Below are 19,200 nucleotides of genomic sequence, written 5' to 3' on the forward strand. Positions count from 1 at the left end.
AGATGTATACATATTTTATATATAATATAGATAGATTTTTAAAAATAAGTATATATTAAAGCCATTGACCTTCATGTAGTTGTATTGCTGCAAGATTTCTGTTGTACAACATCAACATCCCAGCTTAAGTGGGGATACCTTAAGCTGGTGATACTAAACTGTGATAACAAAACAACAGACTTATGCTGTCTTAAACTATCTTAAGCTATCTCTAATTAAGAGATTTAAAAAAAAAAAAAAACCCTATGGATCTTCAGCTGTATCGCTACACGATTTCTGTTGTGTGACTTCCCAATTTACAAAGAACTTTCATGCTCACTTATCTCACGGAATCCTCCTGACTTTATGATCACCTGTGCAGGAGGAGAAGAGGAAGCTATTCTCAGCCCCTTTTTACAGAAGAAATCGAAACTGCAAAAGATTAAATGAATTGCCCAAGGTCACCTAATCATTGACGGCAAGAACCTTCAGCTTCCAACTCTATCAACTTCCAAGCTGCCTAGACATAAATAGAAATGTCTATATTTTCCAGTTTAAGCTATAAACTGTAAGATGCTGTAATGCTTTGTTAGTCATGTGCACTTTGGGTGAGGATTTCCAGAACTTGTTTTTTAAAAACATCTGGAAACATCAAAAGAATAAGATTTTTAAGAGGGAAATTCATGATTTTCTACTGACATGTCAAAATGTAAATTTTAGGTTAAGATTGAGTATGTATAATTTATTCTTTAAACAGTCTGTGATCGTAAGTAAACTCCATTGAAAGTTTAATTACATGTTTGTTTTGGCCTCACTTAATAGGAATAAAAGTTTATTTTGTAATGCATTTTATAAAGTCAAGGAAGAAAATAAAATGCATACCACAGGAAACACACAAATAAGATGCCCTAGTACAAATGTCTTTTGAAATTCATTAGCTATTACTGATAAAGCTCTAGTTAAAACTATGCAATTAGAACCACGTGTGAAATAGTTGAATGTGAAATCAAGAGTGAAAGAAAAGATGCATGCTTTGCTTTATTTTGTCTTATTTTATTTTATTTTATTTTATTTTAGACAGTCTCACTTTGTTGCCCAGACTGGAGTGCAGTGGCACAATCTCAGCTCACTGCAACCTCCACTTCCAGGTTCAACTAATTCTCATGTCTCAGCCTCCTGAGTAGCTGAGACTACAGATGTGCAACACCGCGCCCAGCTAATGTTTGTATTGTTAGTAGAGACAGGGTTTCACCATGTTGGTCAGGCTGGTCTCGAACTCCTGGCCTCAAGTGATCCACCTGCCTTGGTCTCCCAAAGTGCTGGGATTACAGGCATGAGCCACTGCACCTGGCCGAGATGCATGCTTTTTATTAAGAACTAAAGTGTGTTATAATTGGGTTGAGTTTCTACCCAGATGGCCCCACTCATGCTGACATCTGCAAAGTGTATGTACAATTGTGTTGGGGTGTTATCTACTGTGGCTGTGTAGACATGTGTTATTCAGTTAAAAACCAAGACTTTGGAGTCCTTCCTGCTGATTCCCGCTAACACATGCTGGGAAGCCTCTGTTCTTCAGAGTAGGCAGAATCCCATGTGTTTCACTATTGGGAAAGATTTGGAAATCTTTAGAGTAGTTATAAATATATGGTCTTCAATATGAAATCAATAACTGAAGTGCAGATTCAAGGATACCAGAGTCAACACTAAGTTTGCAAGACAGTTACCTCTGAAATGCAAATCTTAAGAAAATGCTTCTTTTAAGTTGTGAAATGTCATGGTTGAATACATATTTTCATGTTATATTTATCTAATGGGAGTCATGCTCTAACTTAGACTTAATCAAAGAGAAATCCCCCTCTATATGAAAATTGGTGCTCAAGTTTTTTTTCTTAATTGACAAAAATTGTATAAGGCTGGGTACAGTGGCTCACACCTGTAATCCCAGCACTTTGGTAAGCCAAGGCGGGAAGATTGCTTGAGTTCAGGAGTTCAAGGCAAGCTTGGGCAACATAGCAAAACCCTGCCTCTACCGAAAAACAAACAAACAAACAAACAAACAAACAAACAAAAAGCCCTGCATGGTGGCGTGCACATATTTCCAGCTACCTGAGAGGCTGAGGTGGGAGGATCACTTGAGCCCAGGGAAGTCGAGGCTGCAGTGAACTGTGATCATGCCACTGCATTCTAGCCTGGGTAACAGAGTGAGACCCTGTCTCAAAAAAATTGTATATATTTATCATGTACAATGTAATGTTTTGATCTATTTATACTTTGTGAAATAATTAAATCAAGCTAATAAACATATTCATTACCTAGTATGGTTGCCTTTTGTGTATATGTGTGTGTATATTAAGAACATTTAAAATCTATTCTCTTGGTCAACTCTGTACAATAAATCTCTATAATTTATTCATCCCAACTGAAACTTTGTACCTTTTGACAAACATCTCCCCAATTCCTTCTGCCCTCCCCACCCTCTGGTAACTATCATTCTACTCTTTGCTTCTATGAGTCTGACTTTTTTAGATTCCACATGTAAGTGAGATCATGGTTCTGTGCCTGGCTTGTTTCAGGCACAAAATTATTCGTGCCTTAGCATGATATCCTCAGGTTCATCCAGGTTGTGGCAAATGAGATGATTTCCTCTTTTAAGGCTAAATTGTGTTCCATCATATACACACCACATTTTCTTTATTCATCTGTTGAAGGACACCTAAGATGATCCCATACCTTGGCTCTTATGAACAGTGCCGCCATGAACATGGGGGTGCAGATATATTTTCAATATACTAATTCCATTTCCTTTGAATAGATCCCCAGTAGTGGGATTGCTGGATCATACAGTAGTTCTATGTTTATCTGTGGTTTTGTGCCTGGCTTGTTTCAGGCACAAAATTATTCGTGCCTTAGCATGATATCATCAGGTTCATACGTGTTGTGGCAAATGAGAGGATTTCCACTTTTAAGTCACAGTGTTGACTTTGAACCCTGGAGTGGTGGACACCGGTGGCCCAGGCTCTGTGAGGCCAGGTGCAGTGGCAGCAAAGTCCTATGAATGGTAGGGTGCAGTGGTAGTTTGGACACCAGGGGACAGGGAGCAGTGCAATGTTGGCTTCGCTCCCCAGGGAGTGGGGAGCCTCAGCAGGTCACACTATGGAGGGCTGAACTCCAGCACTTAAGGGAGGTGGGTGCTGCTGCCATTTGGCCCAAAGGTTGGGTAATACAGCTCAGAGAAAGCTATGTTTCCTGGAGAGGGTGGGCAAAACACGGGCTTGAGTGCAGAATCACACCTGCTCCTCTGCACCAAATCACCAATTCCCTGGGGCCAAAGCAGAAGGTTGCTTCTGATGCCAAAGGGGTGCAGCTCCTCTGTGGGTTTGGATTCAGCTTTTCTGCTGGGCCCATGCTCTGAGTAGCTGGCAGCAGGGCACAGCAGCAATTGGGATGGGGAGATGAAGGGCCCAGGGTGTAGGGAGCTGCAGCAGGCTGACTGGGGATTGGTGCACTGCTGTGTGTGTGTGAGGATAGTGCAATGTTGGCAGAGGCTCAAGGATGGAGGGATGCAGTGGCTAGTGGCCCCCAGAGCAGGATGTACTCTAGCAGTGACTCCTGCTTCCAGATGGCTCAGTGCAGTAACAGCTTGGGTCACAGCAGTGGGGTACAAAGTGAGCTCCATCTCTGAAGTTGCTCCGCTGTGTGAACTGCAGGTAGCTCCACAGCTGGGCACAGGGCTTTTGAGGACTGCAGAATTCTCCCAAAGCAGACTGCAGGTGTCTATGACAGTGATGGGGCTCAGGAGGCCTCCTGCTCTTCTTTTCCCTCCTAGTTCTGAGTTCATCCTGGCTTGGGAGATGAAATGGTGGAAGAAAGACGTTTTGTTCCCCTCTCTCTGCGGCCATCCGGAGTTTCTATTCTCACAGAGTTTTTGCCACTCCCTTGCTGTACTCCAGTAATCTCCTTAAGTTAGTCTGGTTGCAATGTAGTTGTTTGTTGTTGTTTTGGTCCTTTTTTGTAAGGGAGCAAGTGTTAGGCACCTCTAGTCTTCATCTGGCCGATGCCATCTATCCTAAGTATTTTTTTAAATGCTATTGTAAATGGGATTTTTGTATGATTTTGTGTCCTGCCATTTTACCGGATTTAACATTTTAAATAGTTTCTTAGTGAAATCTTTGGGGCATTCTATATATAAGATTATGTCATCTGCAAACAGAACAATTTAACTTCTTTTCTGATTTGGATGTCTTTTCTTTTTCTTGACCAGCTGCTCTGGTTAGGACTTAGAGTTCTATGTTGAATGGAAGTGGTGAGAGTGGGCATTTCTTCCTGATCTTAGAGGAAAAGATTTCAGCTTTTCACTGCTAAGTGTAATGTTAGCTGTGGGCTTGTGATTTATGGTTTTATTGCGTGTAGGTACATTCCTTCTATATTTAACTTTTTAAGAGTTTTTCTGTTGAAAGTATATTGAATTTTGTCAAATGCTTTTTCTGCATCTATTAAAATGATCATATGGTTTTTGTCCTTTATCTTATTAATGTGGGTAGCATATTTGTTGATTTGCTATGTTGACATATCCTTGCATTCCAGGGATAAATCCCACTTAAACATGATCACTGATCCTTTTAATGTGCTGTTGGATTTGGGTTGCTAGTATTTTGTTGAAAATTTTTACATTTATGTTTATTGGGGATATTAGCCTGTAATTTTCTTTTCTTGTAATGCCCTTGTCTGGCTTTGGTACCAGGGTAATGCTGGCCCTTGGATTATTTCCTTCTCTTCAATTTTTTTTTTTTTTTTTTTTTTTTTTTTTTTTTTTTTTTTTTTTTTTTTTTTTTTTTTGAAATAGAGTCTTATTTTGTTGCCCAGGCTGGAGTGTAGTGGCACAATCTGAGTTCACTGCAACCTAACCTCCACCTCCTGGGTTCAAGTGATTTTCTCATCTCAGCCTCCTGAGTAGCTGGGACTACAGGCACAAGCCACCACGCCCAGCTGTTTTTATTTTGTTTTGTTTTGTTTTGTTTTTTGGTATTTTTTGGTAGAGACAGGGTTTCACCATGTTGCCCAGGCTGGTCTTGAACTCCCAGACTCAAATGATCCTCCCACTTTGGCTTCCCAAATTGCTGGAATTACAGGCGTGAGCCACCGTACCCAGCCTCTCTTCAATTTTTTTGGAGGAGTTTGAGAAGGATTTGTATTAGTTCAAGTATTTTTAATGTACAAATTTATTATGTGTTTTAATTGGCTGCCATGTTTTACAAATTATTAACTATTCATATTTTCTTTGTCAGACAACAGAAAAATCAGAGTTAATGGAACCAAAGAACATATTGAGTTTAAATCCAATCAGTGGTTTGGAGCAACAGTGAAAGCTCACAAAGGAAAAGTTGTGGTGAGTATGAGCCGTGGGCTTGTGCTGCTGCTTTGGAGTATGGTGTGCACTGCAATGTTTTAAAGCTCATGTTTAGGAAAGCTCTTTCCTATAGGAACATGTTAGACTTTCAATGATAAGCTTGTTGGCATTTTAAAAGAAACTGAATGCTTAAAATTAAGGAATGTATTTTAGTGTTTAAAGTTATCAGAAATAAAGCCTGTTTTCCAGAAAAGCAGTTAATTATTTTCAAATATTTCAAAAACAACTAAGAAAAGTAAAAGCTAAATCTTAAAGTGGTAAAATATTATACTGCTTAAGACTGACTTAGGGACTACTTAAAATCTGACCAGAAAAATAGGACTATTCCCATAAGGAGGCTAAGTTAATCTGCTTTGGTTTCATTGATCCTTTTCCACCGAAAGGAAAGCTGTCTTTCATAATTTTTAAACGGCTGACTGCATGATTCTCTGAGTTCATTAATACTTTTTAAAATAAAAACACTCATTCCCAAATAGATAATCTTTCAGCTTCAAAGTGCTATGACTTTATAATTCTATTATTTTGTTGTTCTGAGCAATGATACGTGTCTAAGTTATCAAGAAGCAAATGACTGTTGAAGTAATCTGGAAGTCTTTTTTAGTTTGGGGAATTTTTCAACCTATTGGCTTTAATTTCCTTACAACAATAAAGCAATAACTTTGGCTTTTAGGATTTGTTGAAAGCTACTTGAATTATGATTTAATAAGAATAAGTATCTAAAGGAAATGCCTTACTTTATTTAGTCTGTGGTTAACCCCAAAAAGATTTTGACATAAAACAGGTAATGTATAAAGTGTATATGGCCCCCTCTAGTTAAGAAATCCAACATTTACAACATAGTTTTGTAGGGTTGTCTTTGCATTAATACAAGTTTTACATTCCAGAATTGGTAAGAACTTTTAAGGTGGTATATGACTTATGGGACTTGCTGTTGAAAATTAACTCTGTGTAATAACTGTTTGGGGTTTAAAAAATCTTTTGGATAGTTTTGATTTTTGTGTGTGTGTCTTGAAATTTTATCTGTAACACATAATAGTTGCATATTTATTCAGTAATTGTAGAAATCCTCAAAACAATGGAAACTAAAATAATATACCATGTTCATAATAAAAGTGATTAATTTTTGGCATGCATGCATTTTCTAAAATATGTGATGGGAAATAGGATAATACAGAGTATATTTCAAGCTAAATTTTTTCTTTGAACACTGAAACTTAGCAGATTGAACATTTAAATTCTCTCCTATATGGTGTAATTTTATAACTGCAAAATCCTGCCTCCAGAAGTATCATTTTATATATCCAGGTACCATGAGTATACATAGCAGGTTTGGGTCAAAGCCTAAATATATCACATCAGTATGTTTCACATCAATGTGAAACTGAGCAGATTGAAAAAGAGAAACTTTTTAGAGCTAACATCAGACAAACACTGGAAAGCATTTTTGTGGCATGAAATGCCTTTTGGTGAAACAGAAGGTGAGGCCAGTTGGATGAGATCAGGCTACACAAGTGAATGCTTCATGATGTAGACTTCCCTGTGCTTTTGCATCTGCACCTTATGCTGAATTTATGAACCAGATAACTTGGGGAACCTAGAAGAGTTACAGAGTTTTGAGGTATTGGCCAAGACTTTATAATATATAGAGAGGCAAAACCAAACAACTAAAGTTGTAGAAGGGTAATTTATTTGACACTAGGAGTTGTCTTTACTAAAAGTAGTTATGCATTGGTCCAAATTACCAAGGACACATTTGGAAGCACAGACCACTTTCAAATTGGGATTTTTTTTCACTTCTCTGGAATTAAGTGTGACATAATACCATCAAGTTAGAAGGCAGGCTGGCAGCTCTGTGTTCTAGGATTCTGTCTTTAGAGATGAGTATTTGGAGAATCAGGTACAATATTTACAGAAGATTCAGGCAAGCAAAACAGAAGTCCAAATCATGCTAATGTTTTATACACGTTTATTTCCTCTCTTCATTCCTAACAAAATGTTATTTCATTTCCTTAAAGAGGATTTCCATACAATGCTCTTGTTAGAATCTAAACTTCTGCAAAAGCAGCCAGATCATGTTTTCTTGCTATTGTTTAAATCCATTTTTGCCCATAATATTCCTGATATTAAGCAAACTAATTCAGAAGCAGTTCTCTCTTTTCACCACAATGTATTCCTAAAAAGGGGGTCATAGGCAATGACATAAAGTATGTCTTATTTTCTCTAAAGCAACATTCCGAAAATGAAAAGGCATGGGTGAGGCATCAAATCAGTTTCTGATATGACAAATTATAAATCATAAAAGCAAAGATGTAACAAACAAATGCATCATCATTTGGTATTGTAAAATTATGTTTCAACTTCTATCTGATAGGCATGCATTTAATTCAACATGTTATACATCTATTAATCAAGTTTTATATGCAAACCTTCATATGTAAGTCCTGTAGGCAGTTAAATCAATTCCAAAAAAGGTTCCAAAGTGTGAGCAAATATTTGTACAGTATGCAACATTATTTAATTTACCACTCTATATGTTAGCTGGAAATAAGCCCAGGTCATTTGGTTTCTAACCCTTTGGTTATTTGCTACCTTAGAATGGAGAGGGCATTTACGAAATAATGTGGATAACTCTCCTTTCTCAAAAAGATAGAGGCCTTTGGAGTTTATCTCAATACATTTCTCCATAACAAGGAGGGCCAGAGACTTGAATTGCTTCACCTGTCGTGTTTCATGCCTTGAAATGCTTGCAGCTCATTAACATGCTCTCTTACTGACTTTCTGATCACCCCTGATAAAATTGCTAAAACAGGCATAAGATGCTTTTACTTTCAGTTTTGCCCTGAATAAAACCATGAAAGGAAAACCAAGCCAAAACACTGTGAAAATGAAGAAGTGCATCCAGATGAAAGTCATTGTTTAAAAGTCATAAGATGCAGCTTCGGTGATAAACTAGGGGGCGTCACAAAACAGAAGTTTACTAGCTTGTTTGCATCCTTTGATTTGAAAGTCATCTTTCAAAAACAATAATTAGACACAGAAAGGAACTTGTTCTCATAAGACATCACACTGATTAATTCACTGTTTACATGATCATTTGCTTTTATGTAGGTCCAATTAAAAAGAAGAAAAGAAATATTAGTTATTTGCTTTTAGGAATTATTTTCTGCTTGCCTTTAGGGGCAGAAAAAATTTAATTTCTATGGGGTCTAGGTGCTGTGGCTCTTCCCTGTAATTCCAGCACTTTGGGAGGCTGAGACAAGAGGATTACTTAAGCCCAGGAGATTGAGACCAGTTGGAGCAACCTAGTGAGACTCTATCTCTACAAAAAAGAAAGAAAGAAAGAAAGAAAGAAAGAAAGAAAGAAAGAAAGAAAGAAAGAAAGAAAAATTAGCCAGGCATGGTGGTGTGTGCCTGTGGTCCCAGCTACTTGGGAGGCTCAGGCAAGAGGATCACGTAAGCACAGGATATTGTGGCTACAGTGAGCTGTGATCAGGCCTCTGCACTCCAGCCTGGGTGACAGAGCAAGACCTTGTCTCAAAAAAAAAAAAAAAAAAAAAAAAATTTGTCAGAAAACTCCTTTTTTTGCATGTATTTAATTTTCACCAATTCTATAGTGTATTAACATAAAAAATTACTTTTGGAAGTAATTACCTCTGATGACCAAGGTACTCATTAGCATGCTAGAGGCCAATTTATTCACCCAATAATGTAACCGTTTGTTATACCAATAAATCAGATAAAACTATAGTATGAGAAACCTACAGCAAAAATGTATTTTTTTTTTGTCTTTGATGTTTCCTAGGCCTGTGCTCCTTTATATCACTGGAGAACTCTTAAACCGACACCAGAAAAAGACCCAGTTGGCACCTGCTATGTAGCAATTCAGAACTTCAGCGCCTATGCCGAGTTCTCTCCTTGCCGGAACAGTAAGCAAATTTTATTCCTTGAAAGTGACATTAGCTCAAGCACTTTTTTATTGTAGACAGGAGTGCAGGTAGGCTCAAAACACCATTGAAAACTTACAGGGTTGCAAGGAAAAAGCTTTGGGGGTAAGTAAAGATTTCTGTCAGCCTTATAGATGTCTTGATGTGACAGCAGGTCAAAGGCGTGGAATTCTACTGATCTTCTGTGTTTTAGAACACTTCTGATTTAAGATATTTTGCAGAATTGATTGGTTCCTTATTTTAGGCCATAAGGTGTCAGTTGCTGTTCAAAATTCACGCCCCGTGTCCTAAAGAATGCTGACTCCCCACTCTACTTGTTTATTGCTGAAATGGTGTTAGCTAGCATGGTTGGACCTGGGCATATGTTCAACTTGAGATTTCTGTCTGGCTTGTGTTCTCAATGGCTGTTTCTTTCTTTGCCAGCTGTGTATGCAGATTGTCTGCATGATATGCCTTTCTGCTTAAGAGGTTTAATCCTTTTTTTCAAAATGACCCTGTATACTTAGAGTTCAAATCTCATATGGCAGTTCCAGGAATCTTGCAGCCAAGTAGTCTTTAAAGCAAACCTGGGAGTGTCATCTTTGGGGTTTTGTGTTTTGATCATTTTATCTCTGTGGAATACCCAAGACTTGGGATAGCATGATGGACAGATGGATGGATGGATGCATGGATGGATGGATCGGTGGATGGGTGGATGGATAGATGGATTCATCTACTCGGAGTCCTTTAATTAACTCCTCCAGTTTTCAGTGTGCCAGATAGATCACTGGGATTTGTTGATAAGCAACCTATGGATTTTCATTCTTATTCTTGATAATCCACAAGACCATACTGGAAGGAAAATGTAGTAGAAAGAACATTCTAGTGACTGATTTCAGGATATTGATTTTAAAAAAACCACTAAATCCCAAATTAGCTTGATCTCTAAACCTATAAATTTTTCCCCCTTTGCATGATGTTTCTAAAATTCAATATTAATGTAGGGAAGATAATGATCAAATGTCATAAATAAATTAGAAAAAACAGATTAGTGATATTAGAGGGTTAACAAACAGGCTACTGAGATTTAGAAACCTAAAGTACTGGGAACGGAACCGTTTTTTTGTTGTTGTTATTGTTATTTGTTTGTTTGTTTTTGAGATAGCGTCTCACTCTGTCACCCAGGCTGGAGTGCAATAGTGTGATCATGGCACAATGTTTGTGATCATGGCTCAGTGTAGCCTTGACTTCCTGGACTCAAGCAGTCGTCCCACCTCAGCCTCCCAAATAGCTGGGACCACAGGCATGTGCCACCATGCCTAGCTAATTTTTGTATTTTTTGTAGAGAAGGGTTTTTGCCATGTTGTCCAGGGTGATCTTGAATTCCAGAGCTCATGCGATCCACCCATCTCAGCCTTTCAAAGTGCTGGGATTGCAGCCATGCAGCATCACACCTGGCTTGAACATTTTAACTCTGATGGCTTTTAGTGAGGATTTTTAACAAGGAGAAGATTATTGCTTTCTATTTGAAAATACTAAAGTAAATCAGACACTTCTTCAGATTACAAAAAATGTGAGCTGAATGGATAGTCCCTGGAATAAGGATTTTATTTTAAATAGCTTTAAAGTAGGCGTTTTTTGTAGATCATTGGACTGAAGTATTTATTCAATGCAGGATTTCTTTTTGTTTTTTTTTTTTTTTTTTTTTTTTGAGACGGAGTTTCGCTCTGTCGCCCGGGCTGGAGTGCAGTGGAGGGATCTCGGCTCACCGCAAGCTCCGCCTCCCGGGTTCACGCCATTCTCCTGCCTCAGCCTCCCGAGTAGCTGGGACTACAGGCGCCCACCACTAGGCCCGGCTAGTTTTTTTTTTTTTTTTTTGTATTTTTAGTAGAGACGGGGTTTCACCGTGTTAGCCAGGATGGTCTCAATCTCCTGACCTCATGATCCACCCGTCTCGGCCTCCCAAAGTGCTGGGATTACAGGCGTGAGCCACCGCGCCCGGCCAGGATTTCTTAAAACACACACACACACACACACACACACACACACACACACACACATTGAGCACTAAACTAACTCTTCTATGTTTAGGGAATACAGCAAAGAACAAGAGGAAAAAAGCCCTCTGTTCAAGGAACTGGCTCTAGACAGCAAAAATGTAAAGAAATGTGTTTATGATACAATGTCAGGCAGTGAAAAGTGCTACAAAAAATACAACAAGACAAGAAAGGAGGGAGAGACCTGTGCTGGGGAAGCCAGGGGAAGAGCAGCATTTTAGACAAGATGATAGAAAGAGATTCTTCTAGCAAATGATTATTGGAGTAGAGAGGAGAGAAACTCCCCAGACTCAGGCAACAACCAAGGTGAGGCCTAGTTTGTGTCGCGTTCCATTCAAAGTGCTGTGCTCTTGAATTTATTAAGAGGTCAGTATTGTTACGCTGAAGATAAAATCCCACAAACAATATCAAAGGAAATCCAAAATAGATCAGAAAAAGAATGGGAGTGGAGAGATTCATGACTGAACTTGTTTCATCAATATTTACACCTATCCATATCCTATACTCCATGCCTGTTCTGTGATATTGATCATGCGCTCACGGACAAGCGGGCTCATTCAACGAACAACAAATAACTCTAACTAAAAAGACAAGACCATCCTTCATATGCCTTTTGCCTTGATAATGTAGGATATTCTTCCAACTGCCATCAAGGATGATCTTCATAAAACTAGTCACTCCTTGTTCTGCCTTTTCACCTGACTACCTGTGTGGGATGTGAGGGCTCACATCAAAATACACCACATGAAATGTAGACTTCTAGGGGAAAAGTTTCAGAGTGAGTTTGAACCATTCTTTTTTTATTTTTACTTTTTTGAGGTGGAGTCTCGCTCTGTCACCCAGGCTGGAGTGCAGTGGTGTGATCTTGGCTCACTGCAAGCACTGCCCCCAGGGTTCACGCCATTCTCCTGCCTCAGCCTCCCAAGTAGCTGGGACTACAGGTGCCCGCCACCACGCCTGGCTAATTTTTTGCATTTTTTTAGTAGGGACAGGGTTTCACTGTGTTAGCCAGGATGGTCTCAATCTCCTGACCTCATGATCCACCCGCCTCAGCCTCCCAAAGTGCTGGGATTACAGGCGGGAGCCACCGCACCCGGCCTGAACCATTCTTCAAAAATGTACATTAATGCACATTTGCATCTTAAGCTGCACAGACACAGTAGGCTAATAGCTCAACAAAGATAGAATGGAACACATGTTGAGTTGCAGAATAGCTCAATAAACTGCCATGAATTCTTTCCTCTCTGCTGTATAGCCACAGTTTTCACATCCTCCTGGTCTCCCTATTCCTAGGGGTACTTCTTCCTCCTCACATCATCTAAGAAGCAGACTTTCCGTCATGGCCAAGAAGTTCACAGATCATTAACACAAAGCCAGCTTCTTCCTGAGCATATGGATGGTCAGTATCCCAGAACAGGAAACATCAGTAGTATTATTTTCAAAAGAAAATTTAAAGAAGCACCTCATGTTAATTTTACACCACAAACCCACTCTGCTGATATTGTCAGCCACTACCTGCTCATTCATATTGATCACCTGCCTATGGCTCTTATGGTCATTCATAATTCAGGGGGAGATGGTTCACACACACCCTTCCATTTGTTGGATAAGAAGTCAACAAATAGTAGCAAATTATCCACAGGCTTCCTTGGATTCCTGAGTTCACTCTAGGACGTAATTATCAAGTTCACAGATGCTCTGAAGTCCCAGGAAGAAAGATTCCTTCAACTCCCATAAATTATGATTCAACAAGGAAAAAAAAAAAAAGACTTTGTCATGGAAAGAACCTCATGCTCTATTATAATTACCACTTACAATAAACATTTGGAGCTCATTATTTTCTCAGTGTATTTTGTAAAAAATGAATGTTTTCTCTTAATTGTTTTCAGCCTGCTGTTTTAAAGCAGTACTTTCAAAGAATGGTTGTGTTTCTTCCCTTTCGAATAATTTACAATCTTAAAATAAAAGTCAGGGTTGAATTTAAAAGGGATTTTAAAGGCTTGTGGATGGAAAATATGTAAGAACATGTATATGAATACATATAGGTTCAGAGTAATATCTCATGCATTCATATATATTTCTAGATGCATATAAATATTTATACTTATGAGCTTCTAGAAAACTGCTACTCAGACATTCCAAATTATAGAGATGAGCTTTTAGGAAACTTTATAGGATTCATGATCATAAATCATGAAATACAGTTGTGAAATAAGGAACAAATTTTGTTAAAATACAGTGCATGAGGTCAAAAAGTGTTTTTAAAAATAAAGGGAGCATCTGTAAAAAATTGATGATGACAGTGCTAAAATTAGCTAAGTAATGACAAAAGGAAAGAAAAAACCAGGAGACATTCTAAGGGAAGCTGGAAAGGCCAGGTCCATCTCAAAAAGCTTCTGAACAGGCACATGCCCAGTCATCAGTACTTCTTGTGATGACGTGTGTTTCCCTTCCCATCCTCTTATTTCAGTTTCCACTGAGGAATATCCTTGATAAGAAATGATTTACATGTCCAAATCTAACTATGCAGGATTGAAATTCCCTCTACTTAATTCACTACATTTTGGCTATTTTAGGCCTGTTAGGAGTTGTAGAAACTCTTTTAAAGTACAGGTTACAAGTAGTAAATTCCTGGTCCTAATGCCCTACAGACTTTTGATAATAGCCTTGAAATCATGGTGTTGGTCTGCCTATACTTTACAACTGTACCATGAGGTCCTATTGGACAATGAGTTAGTGAGTCATATTGGATGGACAGCAAGATAAGCTACTACTAGAATTTTGTCTTTTGTGAACACTAGCATTGCAATGTCCAGTGAGACTGTGACCAGAAATGCAATTTCCCAATTTACCCAGCTTATTATAACAGGATAATTAATTTTATTATTATTTTTGTTTGTTTGAGATGGAGTCTTGCTCTGTCACCCAGGCTGGAGTGCAGTGACATGATCTCTGCTCACTGCAACCTCTGCCTCCCAGGTTCAAGCGATTCTCCTGGCTCAGTCTCCCAAGTAGCTGGGACTGCAGACATGCGCCACCGTGCCCAGCTAATTTTTATATTTTTAGTGGAGACAGGGTTTCACCATGTTTGCCAGGATGATCTCGATCTCTTGACCTCATGATCTGCCTGCCTTGGCCTCCCAAAGTGCTGGGATTACAGGTGTGAGCCACCGCGCCTGGCCATAATAGGATAATTTAAAATTAAGTTCCTATTAAAGAGCATAACAATGGAAACGCTTATTGGTGGCCCAGAAGATGACATCCACAAAGGTCATCTTGCACTGCTCCTTCTTCCTCAAGGTGTCACCTGTTGGGAATGACAGACCTGCCTTCACTCATCACGAGGGGGCAAAGGAGAGACACGTTATTGCCTCATGGGAAATTTGGAATATAGTCAAAGATAGAGATTTTATTTCTTCAAATGAACATGAGTCATAAGACCCAATATAGTAGCCAAAAGGGATGTTATTCCTGTTGATCTTACTAGAGAATCACAATGATATTTGGGGTAAGAAAATAGATGGAAATTTGTTTAATAAATGACTTGGAATACATTTAAAAAATACACATAAAACACATATTGATCATTTTTAATTTAGAAGGTTCCAGAGGAAATAACATAATATCCTGAATTGGTTATTAAAAAAATATTTCAGGAATGATGATATTATAACATGTATGTATTTTGATCATTCTAGGCAATGCTGATCCGGAAGGGCAGGGTTACTGCCAAGCGGGATTTAGTCTGGATTTTTATAAGGTGAATTATTTTGGTCTTGCAGCTTCTAATATTTAATCTGATTGCTTTTTTTTTACCCTCTGCCTCTCACTCCCACACCTCAAAGCCACCACCACCACCAAAGAAACAAAGAATCTTAAGGAACATACCTAGCCTGTTTGGGCAAATTCTTTCTAAAAATATTTTCTGTTCACTTTTTATTTTCATGTAAATAACTTACGTACATAGCAGCCTATTAAATAGTAGAGAAATAGACATGATGAAAAGCAACAGCCTTTCTTCTTACCCTTTGTGGCAATAATTTTTTAAATGAAAATCTAAAAAACTCAGTAAAGAAATGTTTCTTAAAAAGATCACAGGAATCTATTCATTTTTTGTTAACTGTAATTGACCAGTTACATTTAATATTAATATTAAAATTCACATATCATTCACAAAATTAAACAGAGATGTTCAGTAAGAATGTAGAGGGAACAGATTCTGTGGTTTTGAAAATAGTATAGAAAAATTTCATCAATGTATAAACTGTTTACTGTCTTTTATCATACTTTTTATCATTACTTTTTTGTTTTGGTATTTTCCACTGAGAGTTAAAAATATGAGGCATGAAAGGTGAGGATGTAAATTCATGAGAAAATGTTTGTATTTGCTAGTCTGGAGTGTTTGCTCTTTCTCCTGAGAGGGAGCAGGCATTGAGGATGTATGGAAAAAAATAGGCATTACTATGGCCTTGAAATAAATTGGAACAGAATTTTTTTTATCACTGAGCCTCAAAAGACCATGTCTGCAGAACTGCACAGCATTAAACATGTTGATATTTTGCTTGTCAGAGGCAATGCCCAAAACCAGAATTTATCTCTCTCAAGGGAGAGAGTTCAACTTACTTAATTGAGTGAAATTAAAATTATTTAATGTGATAATTCACTAAATAATTGAAAACAAAAGAGGAAGGAAAATGAACTGCAGGCTTCAGATAGAAGGGTCTCTTTTAAAATTGCTTTTATGTGTAACAAATTGTTAGAGCAATGCTTATTAACAATGATATATCACCCTTTAAAAATGTTCAGTGTTTCTTTTCTGATTATGGTTGCTGTTGCTGTTTCTGTTTTGTAGAATGGAGACCTTATTGTGGGAGGACCTGGGAGTTTCTACTGGCAAGGTATGTTCTGTTGGCAGAGCAGAAAAGCACATTTACTGTTACCAACAGAAGGATAGGCCCAGAAGTAATGTTAAATGTTTACTTTCTGTTACCTTAATTTTATATCCTTATTCATAGTTTCTCAAATGAAGCATTATTTGTTGTTTTTGCTTTTAATATTTTATTTTAATTGACAAAACAATTGCACATGTTTATGGGGAACATGTGATATTTTCATACATGTATATGATGTGTAATGATCAAATCAGGGTAATTAGCATAACCATCACCTCAAACATTGATCATTTGTGTTAGGAACAATTTTTTTTTTTTTTTTTTTTTTTGTTGAGACGGAGTCTCGCTCTGTCGCCCAGGCTGGAGTGCAGTGGCCGGATCTCAGCTCACTGCAAGCTCCGCCTCCCTGGTTTACGCCATTCTCCTGCCTCAGCCTCCTGAGTAGCTGGGACTACAGGCACCCGCCACCTCACCCGGCTAGTTTTTTGTATTTTTTTTTAGTAGAGACGGGGTTTCACCGTGTTAGCCAGGATGGTCTCGATCTCCTGACCTGTGATCCGCCCGTCTCGGCCTCCCAAAGTGCTGGGATTACAGGCTTGAGCCACCACGCCCGGCCAAGGAACATTTTAAATCTCTTCTAGCTATTTGAAAATATGCAATAAATTGTTGTTAACTGTAGTCACCTTATAGTGCTATAGAACATAAGAACTTATTCCCCCTACCAGGCTGTACTTTTGTGTCCGTTAACCCATCTCTGGCTATACCTGAATCTCTATTCATCCTTTCCTCTAGGAACCACTTTTCCACACTCTACTTCAGTGAAATCAATTTGTTTAGCTTCCATGTATGAGTAAGAACAAAAGCATCATTTCGATTTGTATTCTCATTTGTTTTGTTTTTGTTTTTTCTGATACAGAGTTTTGCTCTTGTTGCCCAGGATGGAGTGCAACAGCATGATCTTGACTCACTGCAACCTCCACCTCCCAGGTTCAGGCAATTCTCCTGCCTCAGCCTCCTGAGTAGCTGGAAATACAGGTGCACGCCACCATGCCCAGCTAATTTTTGAATTTTTAGTAGAGATGGGGTTTCACCATGTTGGTCAGGCTGGTCTCAAACTCTTGACCTCAGGTGATCCACCCGCCTTGGCCTCCCAAAGTGCTAGGATTACAGGCGTAAACCACTGTGCCCAGCCCGTACTCTGTAATGTAAATGATATTTTTAAATACTCTTGCAACTTAACAATTCATTTCTCCATCAAGAATGTGTTGAGGCTCTGCCAAGCTCTGTGGTAGATGCTGGGGATACATTAATGAGTAAAAACACATTATTCTTACTGTCATGGAGGTTAATATCTAGAGAATAACAGGCATTAATCAAACACTCACAGGGGTACCCGAGAACCCCCAACTGTGATACACACTCCAAAGCAAAGGTATTTGGTGATGGGGCTGGGAGAAATTAGGAGGCTTTTCCAGGGTGGCTGTGGATAGGTGTGTGTTGTCCTCTGACCACCGGCTGACAGGGAGCTGGAATACAACCTGTGTTCTGCTTACAGAGCCATGAACCCAGGTGCAGACAGCATCTGCCCAGAGGAAATGACGTCTTCTAATTCTTGCTAAGGTGCTGCATAGGCCAGCGGCAGCGCAAAGGTTAACGAACTTGGAAAGCAAGCAACCCTGAACTGAGATCTGGACCTTACGTAGGAGTTACATAGGTGAAGAGAGGAGGGACCATGTGCAGATGTTCTGTGGGAGGCAGGAGGGCAGTGTGGGTGAGAACAGAGGAAAGTCAAGGTGACCAGAGTTAAGAGAGTGAGGGAAGAAGTGCTTGGGTGGTATGGAGTCCCTAATGTCACAAAAGAATGGATGATGTGAAATTAACACAATAATGTTAATAGATGTTAATTTCACATCATCCATTCTTTAAGTTGAAAAAACGTTGGATACAAAGGATTTGCTGAAAATTTTCCATAGCAATGGCACATAGAAGCATTTTGTCTGAGACATAGAAATTTAAAATTTTATTCAAGTTTCACATTGCAGGCTTGCAGTGCATGCTAAGCTGTTTTGTCTTCATTCTACAAACTATGGGAAACCACTGGGAGATTTTAAGAGTTTAAATAGATGGCTTAGGCTAGAGTAAGAAGGTGTTGTTTGTCCTGAGTATAGTGACAAACTACGAAATGAGTTTAAGCATGGAGTGCTACAACTGAATTTATGTTTTGAAAAGATCATTCTGGCTGCGTTACAGAAAATAGATTGAAAGTTGGCCAAGGTGAACTATCAGCAAAGTAGTTACAAGGATATAAACTACTTTTAAGTTTATCAGGTAAACAAGCTGTATAAGTTTCAGGTAAAGATGTCTGTTTCTTAGAGCGACGATGGTACAGACTGAAAAAGAAGAGAAATTTGAGAAACACTTTGGAGGCAAACGAAGCAGCCTAAATGATGGGTTGGATATATGGCGGTAAGGGAAGAGGTGGTGAGGGAATGTTTCTGACGCCTGCTACTGAATGGCTGTAGGTGGGTGCTGTTCACTGAGATAGAGAACACTGGAAGAGGACAGGTTTGGAGCGGGCTGGAGAGGGAAGAAGATGAGTTTACTTTTTGTTCTGTTGGGTATGAAAATGTTTGAAATACCTAAAGGGTTTCACATAAGTATTTAGGGCTTAAGCTCAGAAGACATCTAAAGTGAAATATAAATTTTCATCACTTGCGTACTGATTTTAACGAGGCCACGGGTATAGATGGGAGGCCTAGAGAGAGAATACCGAGAAGATTCTGTAATTTGGGCTGTAAAGTTTAGGATAGAGTAGAATCTGAGATTAATAGTTGAGGGAGGAATTTTTTTAATGGAAGAAACTTGATCATGTTTAAAAGTCATTGAGAAAGATCCAGGAGAGATCGATTTATGAAAAATTTTTTTTTTTTTTTTTTTTTTTT

The 19,200-nt window shown here is 38.6% G+C and overlaps 1 protein-coding gene across 3 annotated transcripts in view; it reads left to right on the top strand.

Annotated features, from left to right (window-relative positions):
- ITGA8 (integrin subunit alpha 8) overlaps nt 1-19,200 on the top strand; it is a 221,473-nt gene that overhangs the window by 26,776 nt on the left and 175,497 nt on the right. For all 3 annotated transcript variants that reach the window (XM_017874126.1, XM_017874144.1, XM_017874133.1), the window contains exons 3-6: nt 5,265-5,365; nt 9,189-9,312; nt 15,065-15,126; nt 16,219-16,264. In XM_017874126.1, the coding sequence (XP_017729615.1) occupies nt 5,265-5,365; nt 9,189-9,312; nt 15,065-15,126; nt 16,219-16,264 (333 nt within the window). The remainder of the gene's footprint in view (nt 1-5,264; nt 5,366-9,188; nt 9,313-15,064; nt 15,127-16,218; nt 16,265-19,200) is intronic.

Source organism: Rhinopithecus bieti, unplaced genomic scaffold (assembly GCF_001698545.2).
Source record: "Rhinopithecus bieti isolate Rb0 unplaced genomic scaffold, ASM169854v2 scaffold_1012, whole genome shotgun sequence".
Classification (NCBI taxonomy): Eukaryota; Metazoa; Chordata; class Mammalia; order Primates; family Cercopithecidae; genus Rhinopithecus; species Rhinopithecus bieti.